This window comes from Dipteris shenzhenensis, chromosome 3, assembly GCF_047967505.1.
Source record: "Dipteris shenzhenensis isolate YYH24624 ecotype China chromosome 3, Dip_SZ_1.0, whole genome shotgun sequence".
Lineage (NCBI taxonomy): Eukaryota > Viridiplantae > Streptophyta > Polypodiopsida > Gleicheniales > Dipteridaceae > Dipteris > Dipteris shenzhenensis.
In genome coordinates, this window is record NC_141598.1 from 37117320 (window position 1) to 37143459 (window position 26140).

General features: G+C 41.6%; 1 protein-coding gene across 1 annotated transcript; it reads left to right on the forward strand.

The window, feature by feature from the left end:
- The first annotated feature begins 1954 nt into the window (after window positions 1-1954).
- LOC147903736 (uncharacterized) lies at window positions 1955-20266 on the forward strand. The gene is made up of 5 exons (XM_087400959.1): window positions 1955-3238; window positions 3840-5403; window positions 12376-16352; window positions 16571-16926; window positions 19815-20266. Exons 1-4 carry the CDS (start codon window positions 2967-2969, stop codon window positions 16614-16616), a joined length of 5859 nt encoding a protein of 1952 aa, XP_087257085.1. The 5' UTR covers window positions 1955-2966; the 3' UTR covers window positions 16617-16926; window positions 19815-20266.
- The last annotated feature ends 5874 nt before the right edge of the window (window positions 20267-26140 follow it).

Sequence of the window (26140 nt, forward strand, 5' to 3'; positions counted from 1 at the left end):
TACATTTTTGGCATTAATGTAATAAAAGCCCTTTTGTCTGTCCTCTAAAGCATTCTATCATATGTAGTTGCATGATTGGATTATTATAGCATATACAAGCCCTAGTGGTACACTATGTGCAAATTTGCACATCCAAGTCAAACTCCTACATAATATTGGCCATTAATATTTCAAATATGTTGCTTCAGGGTGTAATAAAAATTTCATCCCCTTACATATTCACATCTCCTGAAAGCTATTTTAAAACAATAAGAAAACTTTGTCCATATTACGATAGATCAGTTTGGAAGTCCAATAGATATGAATTGTTTTCAATCGAGATTTGAAACCCCTTGACAAGATGAACATAGATTTTATTAGTAAGTCATAGGGAATACAATTATCATGAACAAATTGTTCTTTAAGGCAAATCATGCCAAGCTAGGTGCACCACCATGACCACACTTTTCCAAATTCACTTTTCATGTACCATGCTTGAGGTTTGAAAGTCTACTTGTTTTTGGTTATGTAGTCCCTTGAAGTGAACACCAAACAAAAATGATGTGCTTGGATCACCCCACAACCACTCACATAATACATTATGTTTAGTGCCTAAATAAGAGAGGAACTTGCTGCCAATCTAACTTGATCTTGAGGTGACATGTGGCAAGAAATGTTACTTGCTCCATCGCTTTCCTATTGGGGTGCTATCCATGTTTAGACCTATCTTAGTGCACATGTGTGCAGATACATATTAATTAGTTCAAGATTGCATAAGTTTGTTATGATCTCTTAAACTCATGCAAACCAACTTAATGTTTGGGTTACTACCCTTCTGTATCTCTTCAAGAGACTAAGTGACCTCCTAAAAGGTAATGAATTTGTCCAAAATAGTTTAGGCTTTTTCTCTTGTACTCATGGACCCAAACTTACCAGGGAAGGGGGGGGGGGGGGCATAGCCCTATATGTAACAAAGTTGGAACATCGCCATGGGGAATTTAATGCTCATAGTTGCTTAAAGGTGGGTTTGCCATTTGAATTGCCGTTATTGTAGGGGTATAAAAATACTGTTGCACTAATCTTGTTTGGAAGACAGTTTTATAAGTTGCCAATGGGTGAAGAATTAATGTGTGAAAGCCATAAATATTTATTGGGGGGGGGGGATGGAAAGGAGAGGGTGCATTGCTTACTGAGAGAGGGAATCCCTCCTTCAGTGCAGCTTAATGTCCTCTGTAGACTAGAGGAGGGCATAGAGTTTTTTGTCTGTCTATATATGTACACGTGATTATAGTTTGGTGTGAAGGTGGATGGTCGAAGGTTTTGCATAAATATGAACATAAACAAGGGGCACACACGTGCCTACAGCAGTGCCCCCAAGCGGCTGAATAGAACTCGAGTTGATCGGCTTTCAGAGGGTCTTAAAAATTTAACTTTGTAGTAGCTAACAAATATATTTGAATAAATATAAATGTATATAAAGGGATGGCTGGAATGTTGCATAGGAGATCGGTAGAGGGACATGTGTGAGTGCGGTTGCTAAATAGAAATCGGTGAACGAGATTCACACGCAATCTAACGCTAGGACTATATGATTCAATTATTATAGACCCCTTGGGGTGTGTGCCCGCCGAGGACTTTAAGAAGGGCAGATGACATGGAGAGGTTGGGACTGAGGTGGCGGGGAACAAAAAGTGGGTAGCAAAGAGAGGGACAGGGGCGTGAGAAATGGGGGCCAACGTGGAGGAGGTGAAGATGCAGACGTGGCAAAACAGAAGGAGAAGTGGCGTATGGAGGGGAGGTGTGGTGGGTGACGTGGCGGATGGAGGGGAGGTAAGTACAGGGGCGACAGAAGGCGTGGCGGGGAAGGGGCGAGGGGGGAGGTGGAGGGGGACGAACGTGCGAATGTCTTTTTGGTCATCCCTTCCGTCGATGTTTTTTGGCATATATCACACACAAAAAGAAAAACACACACAAACACAGCGAGAGCTCCAAACCCTCGTCTTCTCTCTCTCTCAGAGCTTGAGCTTCTTCTTCTTCTTCTTCTTCATCTTCTTCTTCTTCTTCTTCTTCTTCAGAGCTCACCCTTCAAGCTCCATCTCCATCTCCATCTCCATCTCCATCTCCATCTCCCCCTCCCTCCCTTCTCTCCTCGACTGCAGCTCTTCCCTTTCCTCCTCCCCCCCCCCCCCCCCCCTCCTCCTTCCGCACCTGTTATCATAATCCCCCCCTCCTTCCTTTTTGCTTTCCTCCTCTCTCGTATCCTCCTCCCTTTCTCCACCTCCGCCGACCCCCCCCCCCTCCTCCCGCTGCTGCAGTCACCTTCGCCATCCCCCCTCCCCGCTCGTAACTCCATCCCCGCTTCTTCATTCTTCTCCAGCCGCCTCCCCCGCCTTCGCTCGCTCACGCTCCCCTCATTACCAGCGACGTCGATGTGCAGCGAACGTGCCTCTTGCAACAGTAACCGCCCCGCCCTTCACGAGCTCATAGCCGTGCAGACTTTGGCACTTGCCATTCGCTTCTCTCTTCTTTTGTAAACTCGCAGGCTATCCTCACGCCGTGGTCATCTGAAACCCGGCTTTTCCCCGGCAGGCCTGTCAACCCGTTCCCCCTTTTCATTTCAGCACAGCCCCAAGGCTGGGCTACGGATCCGCTCCTCGCTGTTTCAGCCTTTTCGTGCTTCGAACGCCAAGCGCTACACTTGCCCGCTACGAGTCTCAGGTTCTCCTCACAAGAAATGAGAATTGCACGCTGTATCACAGACATAGTCCGTTGCATATTACCTCCGTACCGTACTTTTCTCAGATTTGAGGTCATCCAACAGCGCGCGCTGCAGTCCCGGCTTATCCTCGTGCCATCGCATTTTCATATTCCGGAACTCTTTCCTGTGCTGCTTCATCTGAAAGTGGAGGAGGCTACCACAATATCGAGGATTTACTTAGAATGAAGATAGGTTGCCAGTTCGCGCTCTTTCCACCCCAGGAGGATCCATGAGTGCCATTGTTGTGGCCGCAGTTTCGGCGTCCAATGAGTTCAATAAAAGCTTACAGGTGATAAATGCTTCCTCTAGAACGAGGATGACATCTTTCAAAGCTGCCATCGTCGACCCGTTCTCGTTGCCGGATGGAGATTGTAGAGGGATCATGGTATCAAAGACCGAAATGCAGTCACTTGCAGCCGATGAAAGGATCGACGGTCATCCGAGTTGTCTGGATCAAATGAATGACGAGACCGGTTCGCCGGATACTAGTTTCACAATTAGGTAGAGAAGCCGAAAACGCAATTTTTGTATGTAAAGTCACTTTTTAAATCATCCAGGGTGATTTTGGGCAGCTAAGGAAACCACGTTTTTTTGCGGGAGCTAGAACCTGCATACAAAACCTTGCATACGATTATATCCATAGGATGTCAGTTTCATAGGCCAGTACTCCCAAATGTATCTTAGCCAACGAACTAAGCTCACACGTGATATCTTTGACAACCTCAATGTCCTGAGAAGACTTTGGTGGTATCCATCCCGTATCCTGCAGTTAGACGAACGTTATGCACGTGAGCAACATTGTCATTTCCCAGTTGAGACGGTGAAAAAACAGAGTGGGGTTATTGTTGGCTGGATGGTACTTTACTGTCATGGAGTTGGTAGAGTTTTGGAACGGACTAGGGGGGACCATTGCATGAGCTTGAATTGATGCGTTGTTGCGTTACAGAGCTTCATGAGTCAGAATGCCATTATACATGAGTTTACAAGACGTAGTTGGAGTATTGCAACTCTCGGTGGTTTGTGCTAAACGCTAAACGTTGTTGCCTAACATATATATCTTTCATTCTTCTAAATTCTGATGTTTCTCCGTTTGGGACTGCAGGAGTTTCGTTTCAACTGTTCGGGTGAAAGATTTCTCGAAATGCTGGCCTTTTCGGCGGAGTATCTTAGAAAGATGTTCAAGTATTGGAATGAAACCCCAGTTGCCACCGTTTGATCCTCCTCCAAAAAAAGGCTGGGTCGATGTGGAAGAAAATGTATGGCAAGAACCAGCTTCTACAAATGATACGTGTGAGAAGGTCACCTCAAAAGACACAGAATATATGGCACAATACCTATTGGAAAAAACCAGCAAACAAAAACTAGCAAGCAATGGCAGCTCCACGTTAACAATACCTCCTGTGGAGGCTTCTGACAAAATTGTGTCTGCAGGCCAGCAGGTTGGTGGTGATAATGTTGCAGTTCAGCTAGAAGAGAAACAATCAGAGGAAACGTGGTTAGAAGGTGTTGAGAAGACGAGTCAGCCGTCTGCAGTGGCAGAACTATGTGCAGTTTCTGAGGGATTATGTGATGGAAAAGAGAAGACAACAGACGATGATAATGAAACACATGCAGAGGAGAAAGCAGATGATGATGTTGACGTGAAAAAAGGAACAACAAATCCTACTGATTCTCATGCAAATAGAATAGAGATGCTTGTTCAACGCCAAAGAGTTGGAGCAGATGCTTCTATTGAGGTGGAAACCCCTTGCTTTGAAATTGACAGCATGGACACGAAACAAAAGGACCTGCCCAATTCAGAAACAGGCTCCATTCAAGCTGTTGAAGGAGGCTACACTTTCCCGTCTGACAGTATAACAGAGATTGAAGGGCAACCACACAAAATCAAGTGCAGATTGTTTTCTGAGAACTGTTCAACGCATGTCCAAGTCCAGGAGCTGGAAAGTATCCTGAATGTGGAGCCTCCAGAGGTTTCTGCATTTGTAAAACCATGCCAATATGAAAATCCAACATTAGTCGGCTTGGGACAGAAAGCATCAAATGTTACTCCTCCACAAGTTGTTGAGCATGGATTGATGGTTCAGCAGAGCAGAGTTGAATTAGGTAAGATTGGTGAGGAATTTGGGGCTACAAATGCTGAGGCTCTGGTACCTCAAGTTTGCCCTGTGTGTCTAAGCTTCACTTCTACTTCTAACACGGCACTGAATGCACATATCGATCATTGCCTGGAAACAGTTCTTCCAGGTGAAAAGACCCAAGCCAGGCTGCCAAAGAACAGGATTAAGGCCAGGAAGATGCGTTCTATGGTGGACATCTGTGCTGTTGCACCTGCTCGAACCCTGGAAGATTTGGAGTTAAGTTCTCAACTTTGGGCTCTAAACAAAGAGATGTCTGCAAAACATGCTTCTTGCTCTCTAGGCTGGGAAGACAGTTTAATCCGGAGACAGCCTAGAACTCGCTTGTACCGTGAGCCAGCTAGGAATTGGAAAGGAAACAGCAAATTGGAAGGGCAAAATAGAATGCAACAAACCTTATCTTTTTTAGAGCAGAATCAGCCTGAAAAAGCACGAATGAAATATCCCGGCACAAAATCTGCTCCAAGGCATGCAAAGCTTGGGGTTTCAAGCAGTCCAAGTATGAATCTTTCCAGTAACATCGACTATGAGGTATGGCTTCAAACTTGGTAGCTCTGGGGTACAGTCAGTGTGGGACGTTAATGTATATTGCTCTACCAGATGTGGACCTTTGGTGCACATCTTATTCTTTGTAGAATTGGAAATTTTGCAGTTTCATGCGCTTTGAAGTTCTAGTTCATTACTTTTAATTTCAGATACTCAAGCTGTATAGCCATTCTTAATCTTTGCTTATCATTCAGCACAACCACTTATCATTAAGCTACCATATGGGCTACCTTTCCGCCCCCTCCCCCCCAAAATAAATAAATAAATAAATACTTATAGGGCCAGTTTTTTCCCTGTCAGAGATTCGTAAAACATTGAAATTGACGTTTTGAGATCAAGGGAAAGCTTTTTGAAGTGTCGTGACCTTCTCCTTCCATTGTCCTCAAAGCTTGAGACCTATTCCTTTGTAGAGGAAAGAGCCTTAGTTGAACCACTGTCCATTATCTTTGCTTCTCTTGTCATCATTTTTGGCAGTACATCATTTTGTACCATGTCTTCATGTTGTCCTCATTTTTGTTCTCATCCTCGTTCTCATCGTTGGAGAAGGATGGCAAATCCTGCAGCAGCTAAAGCGGCAAGTATTAAGTGATGGAGAGGCTGTGAGGATGGCAGACAAGATGATGGCAAAGGGGGTGCGTTGGAGAGCATAGGTTTTGAACTAGTCGGGTATCAGGAGAACACCTCCGGCATGCGTTAAGCAGAGAGTGGCAGTGGCAAAGTGGAATGAGAGGCCAGAAAGTGTTCGCCCTCTTGGACTGCTGGATGGTTGCGTAAGTTGTCAGGAGGATCAGGAATGGGAGTCATGGTGTATGGAAGGCCATCGGCCTAATTCATGTCAGCTGTTGATTTTTGTAGAAATATAAAGCTCGTGGCATGTTTGATAGTACCGATTGGGCCCAAAAATAATGGAAACTAGCATTGATATGTCTGTGTCCCAATTTAGAGGCTTTCAAGCTCTCAAAGCAAAATGCAACCCACATCACCCAAAATGCAACCCTCACATATTGCACATTCTTGTGTATGTTGTTGAGGCATTTGACCATGTGCAATCTTCTCACACTATCAGAATCGTTTGTGACAACAAGAGTTTAATTTGATTGGCAAATTGTTAGCTTTATCATAGCAGCTCCATCTAATTGATGTTCAGCATCTTTTTTCATCAGAGAGAGGGTGCAGGTTAGACATTTTAAAATGGTTTTTGGCCTTCAAGTGAGTGGATATTGATATTTGCACTACATTTCTTACATGAACTTAGAAGCTATGTAACCATTTAAGGTGACATTTGAAGGATAAGGACATGTCATTGTATGTCATTCCAGGATAATTTTGCGTTTGGAGTGCATTTTTAATTATTTTCAGATGCAATGCTTAGCTGATGAATCGATGGCTGCCTGTAATGCCTCTTAATTCAGCAAGCATGTACTATCCTCCACTGTTATATTTCTGCTGCCATGATGATTTTCAGCCATACTTCTGGATATTTAAGGATCTGAAAGTCTCTGTTTAAAATCACACCAAATCCCTCTGGAAAAGTCACGCATGAAGGTGAGCCTGTTTTGCTCCACTACCAGTAATGGACCTGCAATATCTTTGTACCGTTTCTCACGCGTGGCTCTTTCCCCATCTTGTTCATTTACCCAGACTGTACGCCTCATACACGTATGTTCATATAAGTGTTGTCTAGGTACGTCAGAGTCCACAGCCTTCTTATTCTTTGTGACAACCAGAGTTGTATTGCAGTGGCAAGGTATCTAGTAACAAGTACCTCATACACTTATGTTCATATAAGTGTTGTCTAGGTACGGGAGCGTCCACAGCCTTCTCATTCTTTGTGACAACTAGAGTTGTATTGCAGTGGCAAAGGTATTAACACCAAGCACATTTCTGTTTAACATCGTTTTATCAAGAGAAGGTGGATGGTGGACAATTTGACATGGTTTATTGTCTTATTAATCATTCTCATGAAGGCTCGTTCACAAGAGGCAATCCTCTAAACATAGAGGCCATGGGTCTCATAGACATTGTAGTCAAGAAAGAGGGCATTTGAAGGATAATGATTACATGTCATGCATCTCATTCTGGACAGCTTGCATTCCATCATTTGTAGATGTAGTGCTTAGCTGATGGCTGGCACATTCGTTCTCTTCAGACATAGTCGCAGCACCAATGGCCCATCTTCCCTCCATAACAGCATGGTCTTACTGTCCTGGACTTCCTCTCGAAGCCTTGAGCTATGCTTCTAAAAATAAAGCTTTGATTTGAAGACCTTGAGATGGTGCCATGAAAGAATAATCTTCCTCTAGCAAGAGCCTTGTGAGGGCTGCTCATATTTTGACCATCATGGATGTCTCCTTCCAATTGTCAAGAGATGCATTCTTTGAAACAGAAACGTTTCAAGACTTGCAGCATGTTTTAAACGTCTCTCTTCCAAAGAAACGTTTGCGTGCCAGCATGGATCTTGCTGCATTTTTTGGATTTAAACGCTGATTTCAAGTCATTGAACACCTATATTTCTCTTTGGATTTCATGGCAACATGTGTAGACAACAAGCAATAGAACATGTGTTTTATATTTCTATGCATTTTATGCCATTATGTAATGCTGTATAATTAAGAATTCTACGTTTAGCATCATTTGAATGTGCCATATAGATGTGGGACATGTTATATAGGTTTTTGGGCCCAGAAAGTACAAACTCACATGCCACAACTTTTCTAGTTTTTCAAAGCGTTTTGAAATGTTTCTAGTGACTATATGCTCTCCATGTTTCTATGTTTTGAAACGTTTCTAATGACTATATGCTCCCCATGTCATAGCTTGTGATTGAAGTTGAGCGTCATCGGAGTCGAGTACTTAGCCTTTATTTTTTTTCCAATGGGTAGAAGCTGCCAACAATGTTTGTAAGACTAGCTTTCCTTTGACTTTCCTCCTTTGCACCTTAAGCCAATATAATTGGTTCTTGAGATCCAACTGTGGTTCTTTTACAACTTGTGGATATGTTATGGATACTTTTGAAGTATTTCCCAAAATCCTTAGTAGACTTGCCTTTTCATACATATTGCTTTTGATTGATAAGGTATCTTTTTGTTCCAATCAACTAGCTTGTGCAATCTATATGGCCTCTTCTTTGGTGGATGTGTTGTGGATTTTAAACTTCTTCTAAAGTGTTTTCCATGCATCCTTAATAGACTTACCATTAATTTTGTTTATAGAAACATTGCTTTTGACCAACAAGGGATGCAAACATAGGAGATGAGTGAAGATTCAAAGCTTAAGTTCAAGGATTAAGCAAATATTGCTCTCCCTTGACCAAATTCCTAAAGTAAAACAAGAAGAATTTCAGCTGGCCTATTACTTGAAATGAACGTGCAAGCATGTGCTATCTACAATATATTCTAATAAGTCGTTTATGATTGAGACAGATGCTGGTGATTGTGTACCGAATACGGATTCTCTGAGTAAAAGGACCTTATATGAAGACTTATAATAGTCCATGCTGCTCATCTATTACAATGAAGATTTATGACGTAGCTACACCAACCTTTATAGGATGAAAGTGATGCTGGAGCATGCAATCATCTCACAATATTATTGCACAAAGAGAGCCACGTATGTAGGAAGGTGGGGAATCACCATGGTTATAACATGTCATGCTCTGACTGGGTATAACAGCCCTGGTGACCCTTGGGTAACGGTGTGACTTTTGGTTGTCCATCGTGTGACCCTTTTTTATGATGATGATTCAGCTCTACACCTCTTAAATACCTGCGAGTTACCCTCCAAATGATAGTCTCCACTTCAATGCCTTTTGGAGTACCCTATGTAAGTTGACACTCATCCAAGACTCTGATTTGGACTCTGGCTTCTTTTTTATACTCTTAGCTCACCCTTAAACACAAGCTCATCTGATTTTATTGAAACAACAGTTGACCTTTGAGCTGAAATTTGGCTTCAAGTTGAAGTTACTCCAAGTACATTTAAGCTATAAATGAGCTAGCTCACATACTTCGTAACAATTCAAGGATATTTCTAGGACCATTTGTTCAACATCAGCAATGCTAACACTTAAAGACTGCATGTCTGCTTCATCCTCTATGGCCTTCAAATATTTTTTGGGAAAGTGTATCAAATGCTTCCTCTCATAGAATTGCCCCGACAAAAAGAGAACATGATGGTTCAGCCAAAATCCACACAGACTAGATTTCTTTGTCGTTGCAGGTACATTACAGCTTCCATGAAGCTGAAAGACTTGAGTTTTGACCACCTCGAACCAGGCGCAAGTGGAAAACACTCAATTTCCTGTACATTTCGGATTTAATGTTGCATGATGCAGCTGCTCTAAAGTTTCTCACACTTGTAGTCTCATTTGTGTGCGAGATGGAGAACATGCAAGTTTTCTTCAAATTCTGATGTAGCGCCTTTGGGGGAATTAATGCAGTCGTCAACTTTCCTTAGCTATGCTTGTTTACACATGTGGATGAAAATTCTGATTTTTTAAAACTCGAGCCTCCAAGATGTAATGTACGTAGTCATATGGCCAATAAATGTTTACGGTAGGCAGTGTGCGGCTGTTGTGCCACAGAGTCACTCCTGTACTGAGTGTAAAGTACAGCAATTAGTGCCAATTTCTTTGGGCTGTATGGGCTGTATGCCTTACAATTTTCAATTGATTTCTGTCATTGGCTTGTTGTAGTTCTGCTATAGCAACCGCTATAGATCACCTGAAGGTGCATGCTTATGAAAATCTGATGCTCAGCTTTCTAGGGTGTCTTGGATGTATGTCAGGTGAGATACACTGGAGGTTTACCTGTTTTTCTGAATCTGTAGCCCTGGAATGACCCACTCTTCTTGTGATTCTTGCCTCTTGGAAGTTGCTGTCCAGCAAGGTTTTTCGGATAACACTGCCCAAAATGCTGAAATTTCATATGGGTAAAAGTTTCCAGGGTTTCTAGGGTCTCCTCAGTGGACTTCCAGTGGGGATTCTCTGGTTTTGGTGTTGTTTCATGCTCTAACAGGCAGTATCAAATCTAAACCCTAGGCCACTTCGAGCGCAAGTGTTGGAGGCAAGAGCATTACAAAAGGGAAAATTGCATAACTGATCAAAGTTCAGTCTATAGAATAGCATTTTGACCTGAGCTCGTTGTAAGGATGCATCATATGATGGCACACGGTAGAAGTTCCATATGGTCAGCCCTAAAGGTAATAAAATACATATGTATGTTACATGAGAGTTGTTTGAAAAGGTTAGCCATCGGTATGCTACTACGTATGAAAGTCATGAGATTCATGCATCCACATGTAGTGATGCAAATATCTGCGAAGTTGGGCCTTGTCCTCATGATGGAAACAAATAAACCTGCTCCTATTTTGAATGTAATGTGTGCTATAGTATGCATTCTGATGAACCATAACTTGGAAAGAAAATAATGATTTTTTCAACGAGGCTAGGCAAACCATCACTTTGTTTTCTACAAAAGGAATGAAAGAGAAAGATGGTATAAAGCAAAAAAACGGGCGATGTTCTTCTATCAATAAGATGAGAGTGTGCTTTTAGTTGGATAGTGGCAACTTGAAATATATTCTTTGCAAAGGGTGTCTAATGGATGGAAGGCTCTTTAGCCCTAAAAATAAAAAGAAACCAACGTGCCAAATATATTTTTGGTTTGAGGGAAAATTTGCACGTTCCAGTCCTCTAGTTCATGTAGGCCACACTTAAAATAAACACACTTGCAACAATCACACCTTTAGATTTAAGATTCCTAGGTAGCCTTTGATAAGGGAAGTCGATGCCATGCGACTAGCATTGTAGGTATCTTCCGGTTTTGAACTTAGCATTTCTCTCCCTTGTCTAGGATGTTTACCGGTTTGTACTAACATTGTCCCCCATCTCTTGTAACATAACAATACCGTCAATCAATGAATCAGTAGTTTGCAAAAATCTTTTCACCAACCAAACATGAAACACTGGAAGTACCTTGCAACTTTTTGGTAATTCCAACCTATATGCCACCTTGACTAATTCAGAATTGTCACAGCCCACGGTATGGGTGATAACGTCATTTCTTGCAGTCAAGGACTTAGTGTATGAAGGAAACCCTGAGAAAAACTCTCTCCTTCATCATATTCTCTTAAACTTCTATTTTCATCTGTGTAAGTGTTAGCCTTGTCCATGGCTTGATGATGTTTGCTTATCAGTCTGACATGGCACATATTTTGTTCACAAACCGCTAATCAAAAACCCTTGCTTCCACCAACATCTCATCTATCATTTTTGTTTACTTAGAGAGGTACCTGAAGGGATGACTTTATAGATTTGTCTTTTATTTTATTGAGTGGATGTTTGCAAGGATAAAGAACAGTCATCATCATATTCGTAGAGTTGATCCTTCACACCTACGTATGCTGAAGACATGACAATATTGGTAGGAGACTTCTGGTAAGATGTTGAAAAAAAACTTTAGAGAACTTGAACCTACTTGCAGGTTCCAGTCCAATAAACCTCATTGCAGTGTCTCATTGGCTAGCCCTAATGCTCATGCAAAAGTAAATGATTTTTTATTGTTTTTAAGGAGAGGCTTGGAACGTGTGCAAGAGGTCCTAGATAACTATTTTTGGTAGGAGACGCTAGGAACACATGCAAGAGTTCCTAGATGATTGTCACTGGCGGAAATTTGCAGGAACAGGACGTTGAGTATATGTTAGAGAAAGCAGACAGCTTTTTTACTTCATTTTGTAATGATGGATTTTTCTGAAATGTAATATTCACATATTTGTGTTCCTCTTTCTTATTAAATTCCCTTGGCTAGAATGCAAGCTTTCCATTGTTGCACTAGAACTGCAGGATGCCTTATATTGCATCAGCAGGTGAAGTTTGTAATCATGTGAGAAACTAACAAGTGTGCAAGCGAATGCTTTCTTTGGAGACGCCTCTCACAAAGCTACTGTTAATGTGTGCAGTTAGAATTGTACAGAGATCAGCAACCCCTTGGGGAGGGACCTGGTCTTCCTGGGCCTTTGAGGTCTAAACTCTCTATGCATACTGGAAGATTGGGAATAAGGAGACAAAATAAAGTTTTGCAGAATCCAGAAGTTTTGCAGGTTGCAGAAAGTTCAAAGTCATTGGCAAAGCCACGAGTAGATTCTTTTGTGCATAGAAGTGTGGGAAAGCCTGACGCCTCACAGACTGGGAACAATTTTGCTTGCTCCAGTCCTGCTGAAATGTTATCTTGTATATCTGCAAAACATGGGTCTGCTACATTCTCCTCGTGTTTGCAATCTGCTTCAGAAAGGGCAATCCAGAATGTCTACTGTCCCACTGAAATGTCTTCTGATAAGGTTTCTAATCACTGTGGCACTGCACCACCTCAGCAATGTGAATCAGCAGTTGCAAAGGACAAGATGGCTGTGTTTGCTGTCGCAGATCAAACTCGTGACTCCTTGCAGTGTCTTGATCAAAATGAAGGGGTGAGATTCACAAAGAAAAGAAAGAAAAAGAAAAGTATTGTCTCAAAGAGTCGAGAAGCTGTTTCTCTCCTGGATCAGGATCCTGCGGGTCACAGTTGGTCAGGAATTGCAAATTGCCATGGTATTATTCCAGTGGATACAAGTGCAGAAGAGGCAAACAGGTTACTTCAAGGTCTTGGAAGCTCCATGGAGTTTCCTCAAGGCCAGCAATCTGGATTTCTGGTATCCAAGAAACGAGAATTTGGTGAATATATCATAAGTGAATCGGGACGAACTAATAATAAGCATTACAAGATGACAGATGTTTCGAAGTCGGTGGACACGGTAATGGACAAACAACAAATCAAAGCAGTTTTTCTAGATGGGAAGGTTATTTCTGAACCTCCAAAGACCTGGAAACCCAGTCAAATAGATCTAGACATTATAGTGACAAGGGCCGCTGATAACACAGGTGACGAGGAAATTGCAACTGAGGACCACTTTGAACGGCCAGTAAAGTACAAGAAAGTAGCACCCAAGACCAGAAGCATTGCAAACATAGCAACTGTTCTTGAACACACGGAGGGTGAACCGATGTTTCACAATGCATGCAAAGAATTAAGTAGTAAGAAGAGAGCACAGATTGATAGTTGGCAAGATATAGCTTCAGATCAACAAGTTTATATGAAGTCAGATTCTGTCAGTGCTTCCATTACTCATCAAGCCAAGATTCTGAAGTGCAAGCATCCTGTAACTATGAAGAGGAAAACACTGGGAGAGGGTTCCGATAAAACTGAACATGTAGATTATGGGAAAGTGCATCTTCCTTCCTGCAATCTAGACATTCATCCTGTGACACAACAGTCTCCCGAAGGCAGTTCAGTAGGGTCAGATGGGGCTCTTGTTGAACATATTCTCCAAGTTGGAGTAGGCTTTGATAATACTGATGCTGCTAGCCTAACAAAAGACATGCCTCAGTATGGCTTTCTTATGGAGAGAGATTTGGAGAAGACTACTGAAGAATTCAGGCTACCAACAATCAGCAAGGTGCATACTCCAAACGTTGCTCCTAAGAATCTGAATGATCAAGCAAAATGCACAGGTTCAATGATATGCATGCAGAAGTTGAATGTGGACACAGAGAAACTGGATAAACTAGGCCAGGTGCACGAAAGCGAAGCAAATCCAGTAAGTGCTGTCCATATCAGAGCTGCAAATTGCACAATTAGCTCTCGTGCTTTTAATAAAGTCCTTACTGACTTGCAGCAGGATTTACCCAACGTGACAGAATTTCATAGAGGAAGACTCAATTCTGTCTCCTTGGATAAAGAAGCAGTGAGAACTAGCCGAACTTCATCTGCTGTCTCTCTATCTGACACTCCACCACGCCAATCCTTAACTCGTCCTCCTACCAGCAGCGTTCTGACCACTAAAAGTAGTAATTCGGCAGCCATTACTGATATATGTGTTAAAGATGCTGATGATCACTATCAGTTTCAGTCCTCATCTGTATGCCATGAAGCTGGTTTATTGAATGAATTATCATGTTTCCAGTCTGTTGACAGTATTAAGACTACTCATATTTCATATACTTGCACAGCTGATATAGAATTACCTGATTGTGTAGACCCTGCTGTTAGGTTAAACAATTGTTTTTCTTCAGCTGTTGCCTCTTCAGCTGCAGCATCTCCACTCAGGATGAGCAATCAATGTCCAGAGGAAACATTGGATTCAAGAAGAGCAGAATGTTCAGATATATCAAAGGTAGAACTTCAAATGAAGCGAGCTACCCCACAGGTTTCTGTTTTAAGAACAGATTTTGGTGACGGGAAGATCATGGGTGATCAACAGTTAGAAAACACACGAGAAGCTGTGAGTGCTGCAAGGGCAGGCCATGTATTTTTGGCAAACAGAACTGTGCAGACTCCTGGCAAATCGGGTGTAAGTGGTGGCTTGCAGGAAATACCACGGGCTGCACAGGTTGCTCATGGCAATGTTTATGGAAATGATCTAACTATGAGGGTTCAGGGTGTGAAAGATAGTGTGGGTTCTGGAGTTTCTACATCCTGCTTGAGTGCAATGATTTCAGGCCCAGCATCACTAGGAGCTTCACTTCATGAGGCTGGTGCTCCTTGTCATAGCCAAAGGCTTAACATGACCAACCAAAAATCGTCATTTCAGTCAGATTTGCTTATTGACTTAGCCAGGACTGCAGCTGATGGCTCCACAGACACCATGGGAGTAAGAGACACCCTGCCACACATGTTTGCTGTAGGAAATGCTGCCAGTAATAAGAAGCAGCAGAATGCATTCAGCACATCTACATTGAGTCGACTACAAACTCCCCATGAACAAATCAATCTGATGCCATTGCAAACAAATGACAGCATTTATTGTTCAGAGATAGGTGGACGGTCAGCTGAGTCAAAGACTCTGCAATCTGCAATGCAGATGGTGACTGCAAACACCTCCACAACCACTGCTAGACATGCCAACCTAATGCCCGGTAATTTCAATGGATCTGGTCAGCTTCTAATGTTGCCATCGAGTCAACCAATTCGTGGACAGTTTCCTTCTACAGGGATAAGTGGAGGGCAAGAGAACTTGGAAGTAGCATCGAGACTGAATGGTTATAGTAGTATTGACTATCCTGGAGAACAAGGTGTGGTACACATTTTTGGTAATCCTGTTTTCAAGTTAATGGGCAAGAATGTCATGGTCACTAATCAAGATTTCAAATCCTTTGGCATGGGGAACCCTGTAGCTGAGAATGGAAGACAAGGCTTTCACCCAGGAGGTTCTGGTCGCCATCTTGATCGTATGGGAGCTGCCAGAGATCTTGGTACGCTGCAGGATACTCGCAGTCAATTTCCACATCCTTTTCTTGAAGATCCTATCTTCATGAGTCAGTCTGTGTTTTCTTCTTCGCAAGCCGGGGCTTGGCAAGGAGACTTGTGCAAGCCACAGAATCACCCAGTGAGGAATGATACTGTTGAACACAGTCTGCCATTACCTTTGTTTGGCGGTTTGGAACATTGTGGATACAGAGAACCTACTGTGCCAAAGCCTTCGATCTCCATGGCTGTCTTAGGGGAAAGCTTAAGGACTAGTTCAGGTGCAGGTGTGCAATTGAAAAGGCAGGCAGTTGCACATGCCGTTGACAAAGCACCTGCTGACATTATTGTAATTGATGATTCTTTGCCAAGCAGTGGGACTGTTTTGCCTGCTATCCTGTCTAGGGGTGGTCGCACATTTACACGCCAAAATGGCAGGCCTTGGTCAGCCAATCCTTTTTCGCAGTCTCTAACTGAGCCACAATTGCACAGTCAAGCTCCAGCAATTCTTTGCAGGCAAGACAATGTTGCCTCAACTGGTTTCTTAGCCGACATTCACAAGCTGACAGTAACTGGGTCTAATAACTTTCACGTTAGCAATCATCGGTCAGGGACCTTGTCTGATATCGTCCAGAGTTCAGACAGGAGCAAAGACAGGTGTGTTAATAGGGTACCTTTTCTCCCAGTTACCTTTTGATGTTTTGTAGAGAAACCAAAAAGCTCTTTGAAATTCTAGAAATGGGTTTAAAATTGCAAAGGAGACAGCATGTCACATTCAAATGTCTCAAATTTTACTTTCTTGACGATTTTGAGTTTCTTTCCCCTAGTTTGCAATCAGTTAAAACTTCATTACTATACCTTGTTTTGTGAAACAGGTTGTGGAGCACACTGCCTGGGCCATTGCAGCAAAAGCCAATTTGACACAGCGATATCATACATCCGAGGGTCTCTTTTCAATTATTTATTATCATTGGTGACTTCTAGGCATTTCTGCCCTGTATTAAGTGAGAAATTGAAAATTTTTACAGTCACGGTTTTCAAGAGAGCTCATTTAAAAATTGAGGTCCAACCAGAATATTTGCTGTAAAGAGGTAATCTTGGTTAATGGTCAGAAGTTTGGAGCTTTTAAAACCTACTTCTTGCCACATTTTCTGCGAAAGAGATTCTTTGAAGTGGTCCAACCTGGATTCAGATGTGGAGGATGGTTGTTCTCCGCAGTTGCAGTGACAAGGTACGCATAACATATAGTCAAATTCAATGAGCTGTAAAAAGATATAACCCTGAATAAGGTTTTCCCCTTCCTCATGGGTGCATATGTTTTTCCATCAGAAATCCAGCTGATGGATGCATGTATAGTGAGTGCTAATTTTTGTGTTGATGTTCATCGTTATCTTCATCTTCAAATTTAATTCTTTCGTTCTTTTTAATTGGTTTAATTGTTTAGAAAATTTTCTACTGCTATTGCCTTCCTCAGCAGATGATTTGAGACTTGTGTTTTTTGTTGTCCTAAGATTAATCAGATGAGCAAGCATGTCCTCAATATGCATTTATTTGGTTTTTTGGCTGAGTTTGTTGAAATATTCCACTAATTTCATTTTGGAACCTCTATGACAAGCATCTGTCAAAATACTTCCAAAGTGTGAAATGGTTTACTCAAGACATTCTTTTGCTTTTACTGTGAAACTTGCTATTAAGTACTTCAAATACGCTGTTTCTGTGTTCATTGCAATATATTACTATTGCTAAGAAGCTCTTGAAGGGAGTGAGGATTCTCCTTTTCCCTTACATTTTACTTTAGCTTTGGTGGTTGTTGCCATGGTTGTTGGTACTGCTATTTTTAGTATTGTTGGTTGAACTGTTATTTTGTCAAATTGATCATTTTTGTTAAACTTGATTGATGACATCAATTTGTTCCTGTGCTATCTCTCTGCGTGCTCATTTACTAGCTCTACATATTTTTATAGTTACAAAAGAAAAGACACCTACTGAAGAAGGAAATCACTGGAACCAGTTCCGCTTATTCCTACCGTATGAACTTCACCAATGCAGTAATTCCCTAAAACATGTCTCACTGATTCATTGAAATGAACAATGCGTTCCATTTGGCCTGAAATGTGAAGAATTGGGAAAAGGGGGAAGGGGGAGGGGGTGTGGTGGTGGGGTTCTCCTTAATTAATCATATAATTTTTGAGCGAGGCATGCCTCTCCTCCTCTACTGTTTTTTGTTTTGACTTTAGACTCGCTTAGTCTTCAAATTATGTGATGTATCCATAATCATTTATGGGAAATCACCACCGGCACACCACAAAGTGCGATAATTATTTATGATCTGAATTTGGAAATTGCCATTCATCCCCAATTGGCAGTGAATTTGCTAGGTTGAGCCTTGACAGATGTTCTAATACAGAATTTAGTAATTTTTGCATGAATAACAATTGGTGTTCATTTGCACGTTTAATAGACGAGAGGAGAGTAGGATCAATGCAACATCTTAGACCTTGTAGCGTGCAATTGTTTCCCCACTCATTAGGTAAGCTTAGGATATCGTCTCAATATGTAAGGCATAACACCTCTTTACGATCCAAGCTACCACCCCCTAATTAAACACTCGCCTTATTTATCATAATATGATTTGGAGTAAGCATTTCCAGTTCCCTAAGCTGACAACAAGCTCCGTAAGAAGTGTGAGATTTTGTCTTGTACCCTTTTCATGGAGCAGTAACGGGTGCCATCTCTTTCCATCTGCTCGAGCAAGTGACCTATGGGAATCCTCCATGTACCACTAGCTAGAAGAAGTAGATCTTCCATGGTTGGTGGCTGGTCCAAAGGCGTGGCCAGGATTTGGAAAGTATTGCATGCCATATGCGTTGCTCAAGCCAATACCTCTCTCACACGGGTTCCTAGGAGACACGGCTAACTAGAATCGCTTGTTGATGCGAGTGGTGTCATGCCCCCTTGTCCTTGGAGTGCTCTCTCTCTCTCTCTCTCTACAAGAAAAAAGAAACAGGTCAAAGGACTACCACACAAGAAATGGTATGACGAGGAATGCAAACAACTACGCCAAGAGCTGAAATACATACTGGATGCAGATAGGCATAAACAACTGGAGAAGACATACAATGCCATATATTTTGGAAAGAGAGAATCTGATTTGGTCACTTTCATAAAAAATCCAAGAAAGGGCTGGAAACAAGTGAAAGGTAGACGGAAACAGGTCATAGGGGATATATCAGATGCAACCATGCTTAATTATGTTACCAAGTTGTACAATCATGCATATCGGTCACATGCACTAGTCCTTTCACCTTCGAAGACATTGAAGTTGGACTAAAGAAGATGGCTAATGGCAAAGCATCAGATCACATGAAGATACAGGCGGAATTTGTGAAAATCTCTGACTCTTTTGAATCAGTTTTTTTGCTGATGATGGAAGAGGGAGAACCTGACAAGGCCTCTCTGTATGTCACGAACGATATCACGGAGGAGCGTAACTCAAGGCCTTGGCTAAGATCGTGTAGGCTGTCCAAGAGTGTTCCGTCTCCACTGGCAGATGTTAACTATTGTCCACCAAGCCCATCTGTCCAGATCGAGTGTCCTCCAGAGTCCAAATTGATGTGATAGTCTGTTTTACATCCTTTTCCTACCAGTATTGTTATCGATTCCTTGGGAATCCCTCCTCTATTGCTAGGTTTGCCCAACTTATCTTGTTTCTGTGGTCCAAGACCTTGCACATCTGGTGCCTTGTCCATTGCCAGTTTCTTTAAGCCCATCTCAACATTGTCTATGGTAATGACATATTTGTGTATTGCTTCATCTCTTTCATAGAGCTAATTTATAAGTGCCACTCTATCTTCGTAGGTGAACTCTCCCGTTCTCCTAAAACATTGTAGAATCTCTCTTGAGATGTTTGTATTACTTGTTTTGCTTCACTATAAGGAATTTTGTGCTCTCCTTAAAATTACTTTAGAGAATTCTTTTTCCTCACAGATTTTTCCTCTTCTGGTGCTGAATCATGGGCTTTCCTGGCTTCTTTGTATTCTGAATTAAAGCAGCAGTGTCTGTGTCAAATGAATTGAGAGAGAGAGCTAAAAAGTGTTGCACATTCATTGGTTGAATCAGGTATTGAGGCATACGCTTGCATTGGAGAAGGGACGCAATGTCAGCCTTGAACAGGTCTAACCCAATGGCATGCGAGCTGTAGGTTCCCTTTCTAGTGGTAAGAAATTGTGAATCATACTGGGAGAGTTCAATCAGTTATCATATGGCTAAGGTTGGGCAATAATGAGGGGCTGGGTTCTTCCAGTCCATGCCCTGCCCATATTTCCAATTATTGCAAGCCTCTTTGAGGAAGTCTCTTTGCTGCTATGTCTGTCTCCAGTTCTATAGAAGCATGAATCTGGGACAGAGGTTGGTTTTCTTGTATATTCATTAATTCGTAACAGTAGATATCATTGAAGGGTGTTCCCCATAACTCTGGTTATTGGGCTGTGACTTCATGCACCATAGGGTTTTCTGCTATCTGAGAATGTGCTACTGTTTAAAACTCGCTTCACTATGAAAGTAATTGCAGAAGACTCCGTTTGCGTGTATCATGTGTGCTACCGCTGATCGTTTCCCTGTGCGTTTTGGAATGTCCCAGGTAAGGGGTTGAATGGGTCTGCCATGGAATCTATAGAGAAGATCCTTATTATTCGGGAAAATCCTTTGTGCGGTAATTCTTGCTACTCAATGCAAACTGCAGACTGTGTGACGGCTCATTATCGTCAGAGTTGAGGACAGATTGTCACTTTGTGTCTGCACATGGATAGGACAGAGAAGGCGAGGGGGGGAGAGAGGAGAAGCAAGTGTCAGTGCCAGTGCCAGTGCCAGCGTTGTGTGGGTGTGGGCATGTGGCAGTTGCACGTGTGACGATGCATGGGTGTATGGAGAGAGAGAGAGAGAGAGAGAGAGAGAGAGGTGTCTATTAAGGTTTGCACAAGGCGTCAAAGATTTATGAAACCAGCAATTATATGAAAATAAATATTATCTCAAACTAGCACCAAATTACAATATAAAAGAACAAAGACAAAAGAGAATTTGTAGCTAACAACAAAAGAGTAAGGATCATGATTGTATATGTACCTTTTGGATATCATTGGACTTAACTTGGAGTGTGGTGCCAATTAGGCACCTTGCACCATGTGCAAAACAACTATCAATGATAGACTAAAATATGTATCATGGATTCCTTGAGACAAAACACACAAGCATCTCTAATGCCTCCCGCAAAACATGGGTCCTCTCATGGATTAGATCTTCAAGGAAATTTGATTTATCGGATTCCAATGTTACTCTCAAGTTCCTACAAAGGGATACCTCAATTACCTCCTTGACATGTACTCCTAGTGAGGGAATTCACCCTCTATTTTGATTTGACCATATTGAGTTTCAAGGCGCAATGTCTATCAATTGGCCTCAATTGAGGGAAACATGCTTAGAAGTAGGATCTCCACATCAAGTACATAAGCACGTGAGGATCTCCACGTGAAGCACATAAGCACATGAGGATCTCCACGTCAAGCACATAAGCACATGCCCATGACCCTCCAATGTCAAGAGGCTCTCAAATCACTTGGGGTTGCAGTGTAGGCAATTGACTCTCAATTTCCAAGCTGTGACAAAGCTAATAAGAGAGTGCCATCCTTTGATAGTAGGTGGCTGCTCTAAAGTAAATGCAATCATTGATCCACCAACTCAAAAGTCCACAAGAGCACTCGAGCATTTCTCCTAGACAAAATGGTCATGATGACAATGAGGATGCAATTGGACAAGGTGGTTCAACTCAATTGGCAGAGCAAATGGATCTATCAAGCATGCCTATATCTGTCCTTCTGCTAGGCATGGAGACATTTGTCGGTGGAGTAGAACATTCAGTTGAGTGACAATTGACCTTAACAACCACACTACAATCCACTCTACTCTTCTGAGCCCTAGCCACTTATAAGTCTATCATCTACTTGGCACATAGACCTCACCCCCATACCATTTTGATACTAAAGATCGATTGCTCTTGGAGGATACAAATTTTGGCAATTATTGACTTGACATGAACATGCCTAGAACATTTACAGGCTCTTTTGAGAGTTGCTCTCCCCAAGTCTCCATATAAGTTGCCACCCAGAGAAGAGTGGTTTAGATGCTCTATAGGAATTGTTTGGTTCAAGGAAGTATTTTTGGATGAATACAACCAATCAAAGAAGTAGCTGCATATGAATGGGCCACCATTGTGTTTAATTTAGTAGTTCTAGAAAAGGTTGCTAGACAATGGGAGGCTTTTGAAGCTGAGAATGGGGAAATAGCATAGTACCTTGTAACGATGGCACATCCCAACTCCCTTTTCATTTTGCTATGGTTGGTGAATAGCTACTTGACACCACTCTTACCAAGGCCTTCATGATGTACTGACATATTTAAACACTTTATAGGCCTTCTTATGAGAAAGAGATGTAGCGTCCTCACAATGTGGTATGCCGGTACAGTCCCTATTTTGGAAACAAGAATTGGACTAGTCCAAACCTCGTGTAGCTATCGGAGACTCGATTGATGCATGGCAATGATATCCATAGTCGATTCTATGGACATTTGTGGACTCTACCCATGGCCACTTGAGTCCCAAACGAAACAATGGAGTGAGGAATGGTAGATCCTTGGACTCTCTCCATGGGTACCAGAGCAAGTGCCAGTTAATGTTCGTGAAATCCATCCTGAACTCCATTGCCCAATAAACCTACACCTCCAAGGCAAGCTCTTCTCATTAGTATTGTGAAAGCTCTGCAAAGGTCCTCTTCTCTACGTGGGTCATACTCACATCAGGCCACCTCCAGAGTCAGTGTAGTGGTAGAATTCACCATGCAAACACAATCCATAAACAGCATTCTACCAGTGGGCCAACTACTTTTGAGTAAAGACGAGAGAGTATACTCAGAGAGTTGTGAGGATACATCATAAGCAAAGATGAGGTGATGTTAACCCTAGTTTAGCAGACAACTTGGGTTAGGCCACGGTAACTCAGAATATTCCATCAATGGATAGGCAGTGCGCCTCTAAGCTTCTAAGAAAGGAAAAAGTCTAGGAGATGGACCAACTGACATAGAAATTTTGAAAATTTATAGGAACAAGCTTAGAAGGTGGTTTAGCTTGACCACCTCTATCCATGCCGAGAGTCTAATATATAGGAAATTGAATGCAAGTTGTAAGGCTCTTTCTCATATTAGGCCGTCTTGTTGTGTAGAGGCTAGCAGGATTGAGTTAGATTTGCCATTCCTAATAGAGTCTTTTGTGAAGCCAAGGCAAGCAAGAGTGAGTGTGTTAGTTTTCAGTGCTAGTTTTCTTGCTATGAGCCATTTGTAATACAGATAGACATTGGGCATAGGGATCTCAAGTGAACCACGAAGTGAGAAAAATACCGTCAGCAACCACTCTACAAAATTGAAGGTTCTTGTGGGTGCTTCATTGTTCATGCATGAGCTTCATGCTTGCTCCCTTTTTGGTCATTTGGTGGTGCCCTCTTCAATAATAGCATCTTTACTCCTTTCTAGGTCTTTGCTATTTCAAGCACCCCTTGTTGCCATGTAGGTCTGAGTTTCGAGGACGATAGGTTGCTGTTCAAAGGTCTGGTGTCCCCTTTCTAGGTTCGAGGCAAGTTGTCACACTCTTCTATTTGAACTAGGTTTCTATATGAGGTAAAAAATTGCAAATTGAGAGCTTCTCTCGACTTGTGGGTTTTGTGAGGTGGTTTTTGGGATGGAGATTACTCCCCCAACTTGCTATTGTAGTGATTCTTCTTTGGGATTGACATCATCTCGGACCTCATGATCTTTTTTTAAAGAGGTCTTGGATTGAGTCTCTTTCTCTTTTCCTTTGTACTATTGTGTTGTTTTGAAGGGAATATACTATAGTATTTTGTTGAAAATCAAAGTTAATTAAGGTCCTCTGTGAATACCAGACGTAAGTCAAAAGAATATGGATATTGAAAACAAATGTTAATTGACATGATTAAAAATTTTAGCTTAAGAAATTGTCATGTGTCTCCTTTATTCTAAAAGTAGGTCCACTTGCTTGCCACCCCAATAATAGACCAAATTGAGAGCTTTCTCAATACTTCAATAAGGAAGATAGGATTCAAAGCAGATCTACGACGACTATCTCGATCAGTAGAATGTAAGAGTAGCCTAAGCCGTTAAACTTATTCCTCATTTGTCTAGGTGGTAAAATTGATTTCTAATTGGAACTACATAACTGAAATGCAAAAATGTGTCAAGATATAATTAAACCTTTCCTTTCTTGAAAACTATGAATACGATTTGCCCTTTGTAGATCTAAGAGCCATCGCACAATAATGTCTTGGGTTAGTTATTAAGTACTTTTAATTAAACTATTATTTTTCCCATGCAAAGTCATACAATAAGAATTGAAATTCACTTCTAGAACAATTTTGGGAATTGAGAATTTTTTAGATTAGTTTATTGAAAATGTACTTGAGAAGAATATCACCAAAATTAGCCTTAACGTTGGGAATGTGGATTTGTGATCTTGTCGAAGTAAGTGAATCCATATATCCTACTGATGGTTTAGGGAATTTCTCATTTGGCTACCGAATTACTAGCAATGGATGAATCTTTAATGTCTGCTACTTCTTTTGTTGTGATTTAATAAAATATTCTTAATAAACATTGGCATTGTTTGAAACCTATGAGAAGATTTAACCATTGGTCCTAGGTTATTACACTTGATTAATAATAACTTCACTTAGTTTTGTATTCATTAATGTTTAATTTTAAAATTTCTATTTCGTGAACATTTAGTCTTTTTTTAGATGTTATCTATTTACAATCATTTGTATATTATTAGGTAGCTAGTGATGCAATTGTCAATTAATGATAAATATCATCTAAACTTGGCCCAATACTTGGACCAATGAATGGGAGAACATAATGCAACACTTATAGAGTTTGTAAATAAGTCTTTGTCTACCACAAGAAATCTTTTTATATGTTGTAACCTAACACGATCTATGGTCATAGTTTCCCTAGATAATGTAGGTTTTAAGTTCTTCACACTGCCATATGAGGAATCATCCACTATAATACTCATAGTTTTTCTAATTTGGAAGGCATTTTGATGGGATATAGCATATAATTTTTTTCAATGTTACTATGGCATCCCTAACTTTTGTGACCAACATTAGTCCTTTTTTCCCTTCAAGGGGTTTAGAGGAAAATTTATTAAACCATGATAATAAAGTTTGGGAGGTCTGGACATGAATTTTAGGCCCCATTTGTGGTAGTAGATACATGTTGAATTTGCAAAACTAGTTAAACTGGTGGCCAACAGAACTACCCAAACTTTTGACATTAGTATTGTGTATAATTATGCATTATCCCCACCCCCAGCCCCCCCACCACACACACACACACACACGCACGCGTTCGCGCGTGCGCACACATACACACACACACACATGCACATGCACCTCATGCATGTAGGCACATAGACTCCTCCCCTTCCTTGCTAGTATATGTTATGACAAGTATTGCCATAACAATTGCATTGGCCTCTCGGGTGTGGTTGGGAAAACTTTGGGATTAGATCCAGGCCACAATTTTCTATTGTATCCATGCCTAGCCATGGATACTCATGGTCTTCCCTCCTACCTATGATTGATCGCATATGGAGCCATTCTTTGCCTTTAATGTTAGAGCTACCTTAGCCAAGGTCGCCTAATTCACATTGACCAATTCATGACATGTACATGGCACTTTATTTCTTCCCTCCATCATCGCTAGCTATAATCATTACATGATATGGCAATGGTACCTTGTTTCTTGTCTCTACTTTGAACATGAATATTGTATAATAAGGGCCTTGGATTCAATAGGGTTACACTAATGTGTACGCTACATGATCTAAGGCAAGCAAAGGGTTGATGATGACTTGACATTGTGGTCGTGAAGTTGTGTTGCCTTGTATCATCTCTTGACATCATCCTTCCCTCAATTAGCCCTCCTAATCCTTGACACCTCCCCCTCCTTCCTCCTCATGTCGCCAAGGTCCTCCCCCCTTCTTTAATGATACTTTTAGCCATTGTGAAGGCCTTTTGGAGTTCCCCTATTGAGGTGCCTTTGTGTGGTCATGCTCCGATTATCACCCATTCCCCTCTTGATTATCCTCTCTATTAGCTGCACTTGGCGAATCCCTCTTGCTCGCCTACCCCCTATTATTATTTTCCCTTCCTGTCATCCCTTGGAGATATTATTGTGCTTGAAATTGCATGTAGTTTTTGTCATTTGGGGACCCTTTTTTTAAAAAGAGAGTTGTGTAGGCTTATTAGAACATAATGTTACTTGCATGGGTTGTAAGGTATGCTTGGTATTCCTTGGGTCTAATTTTCTAGATGGGGTCCTTGT

What these genes read in the sequence shown, in the direction of transcription:
- LOC147903736 (XM_087400959.1), top strand. Translation starts at nt 2,967, where the DNA reads ATGAGTGCCATTGTTGTGGCCGCAGTTTCGGCGTCCAATGAGTTCAAT. An exon ending in GATACTAGTTTCACAATTAG is followed by an intron (nt 3,239 to 3,839) that starts GTAGAGAAGCCG and finishes TTGGGACTGCAG; the next exon opens with GAGTTTCGTTTCAACTGTTC. An exon ending in CCAGTAACATCGACTATGAG is followed by an intron (nt 5,404 to 12,375) that starts GTATGGCTTCAA and finishes TAATGTGTGCAG; the next exon opens with TTAGAATTGTACAGAGATCA.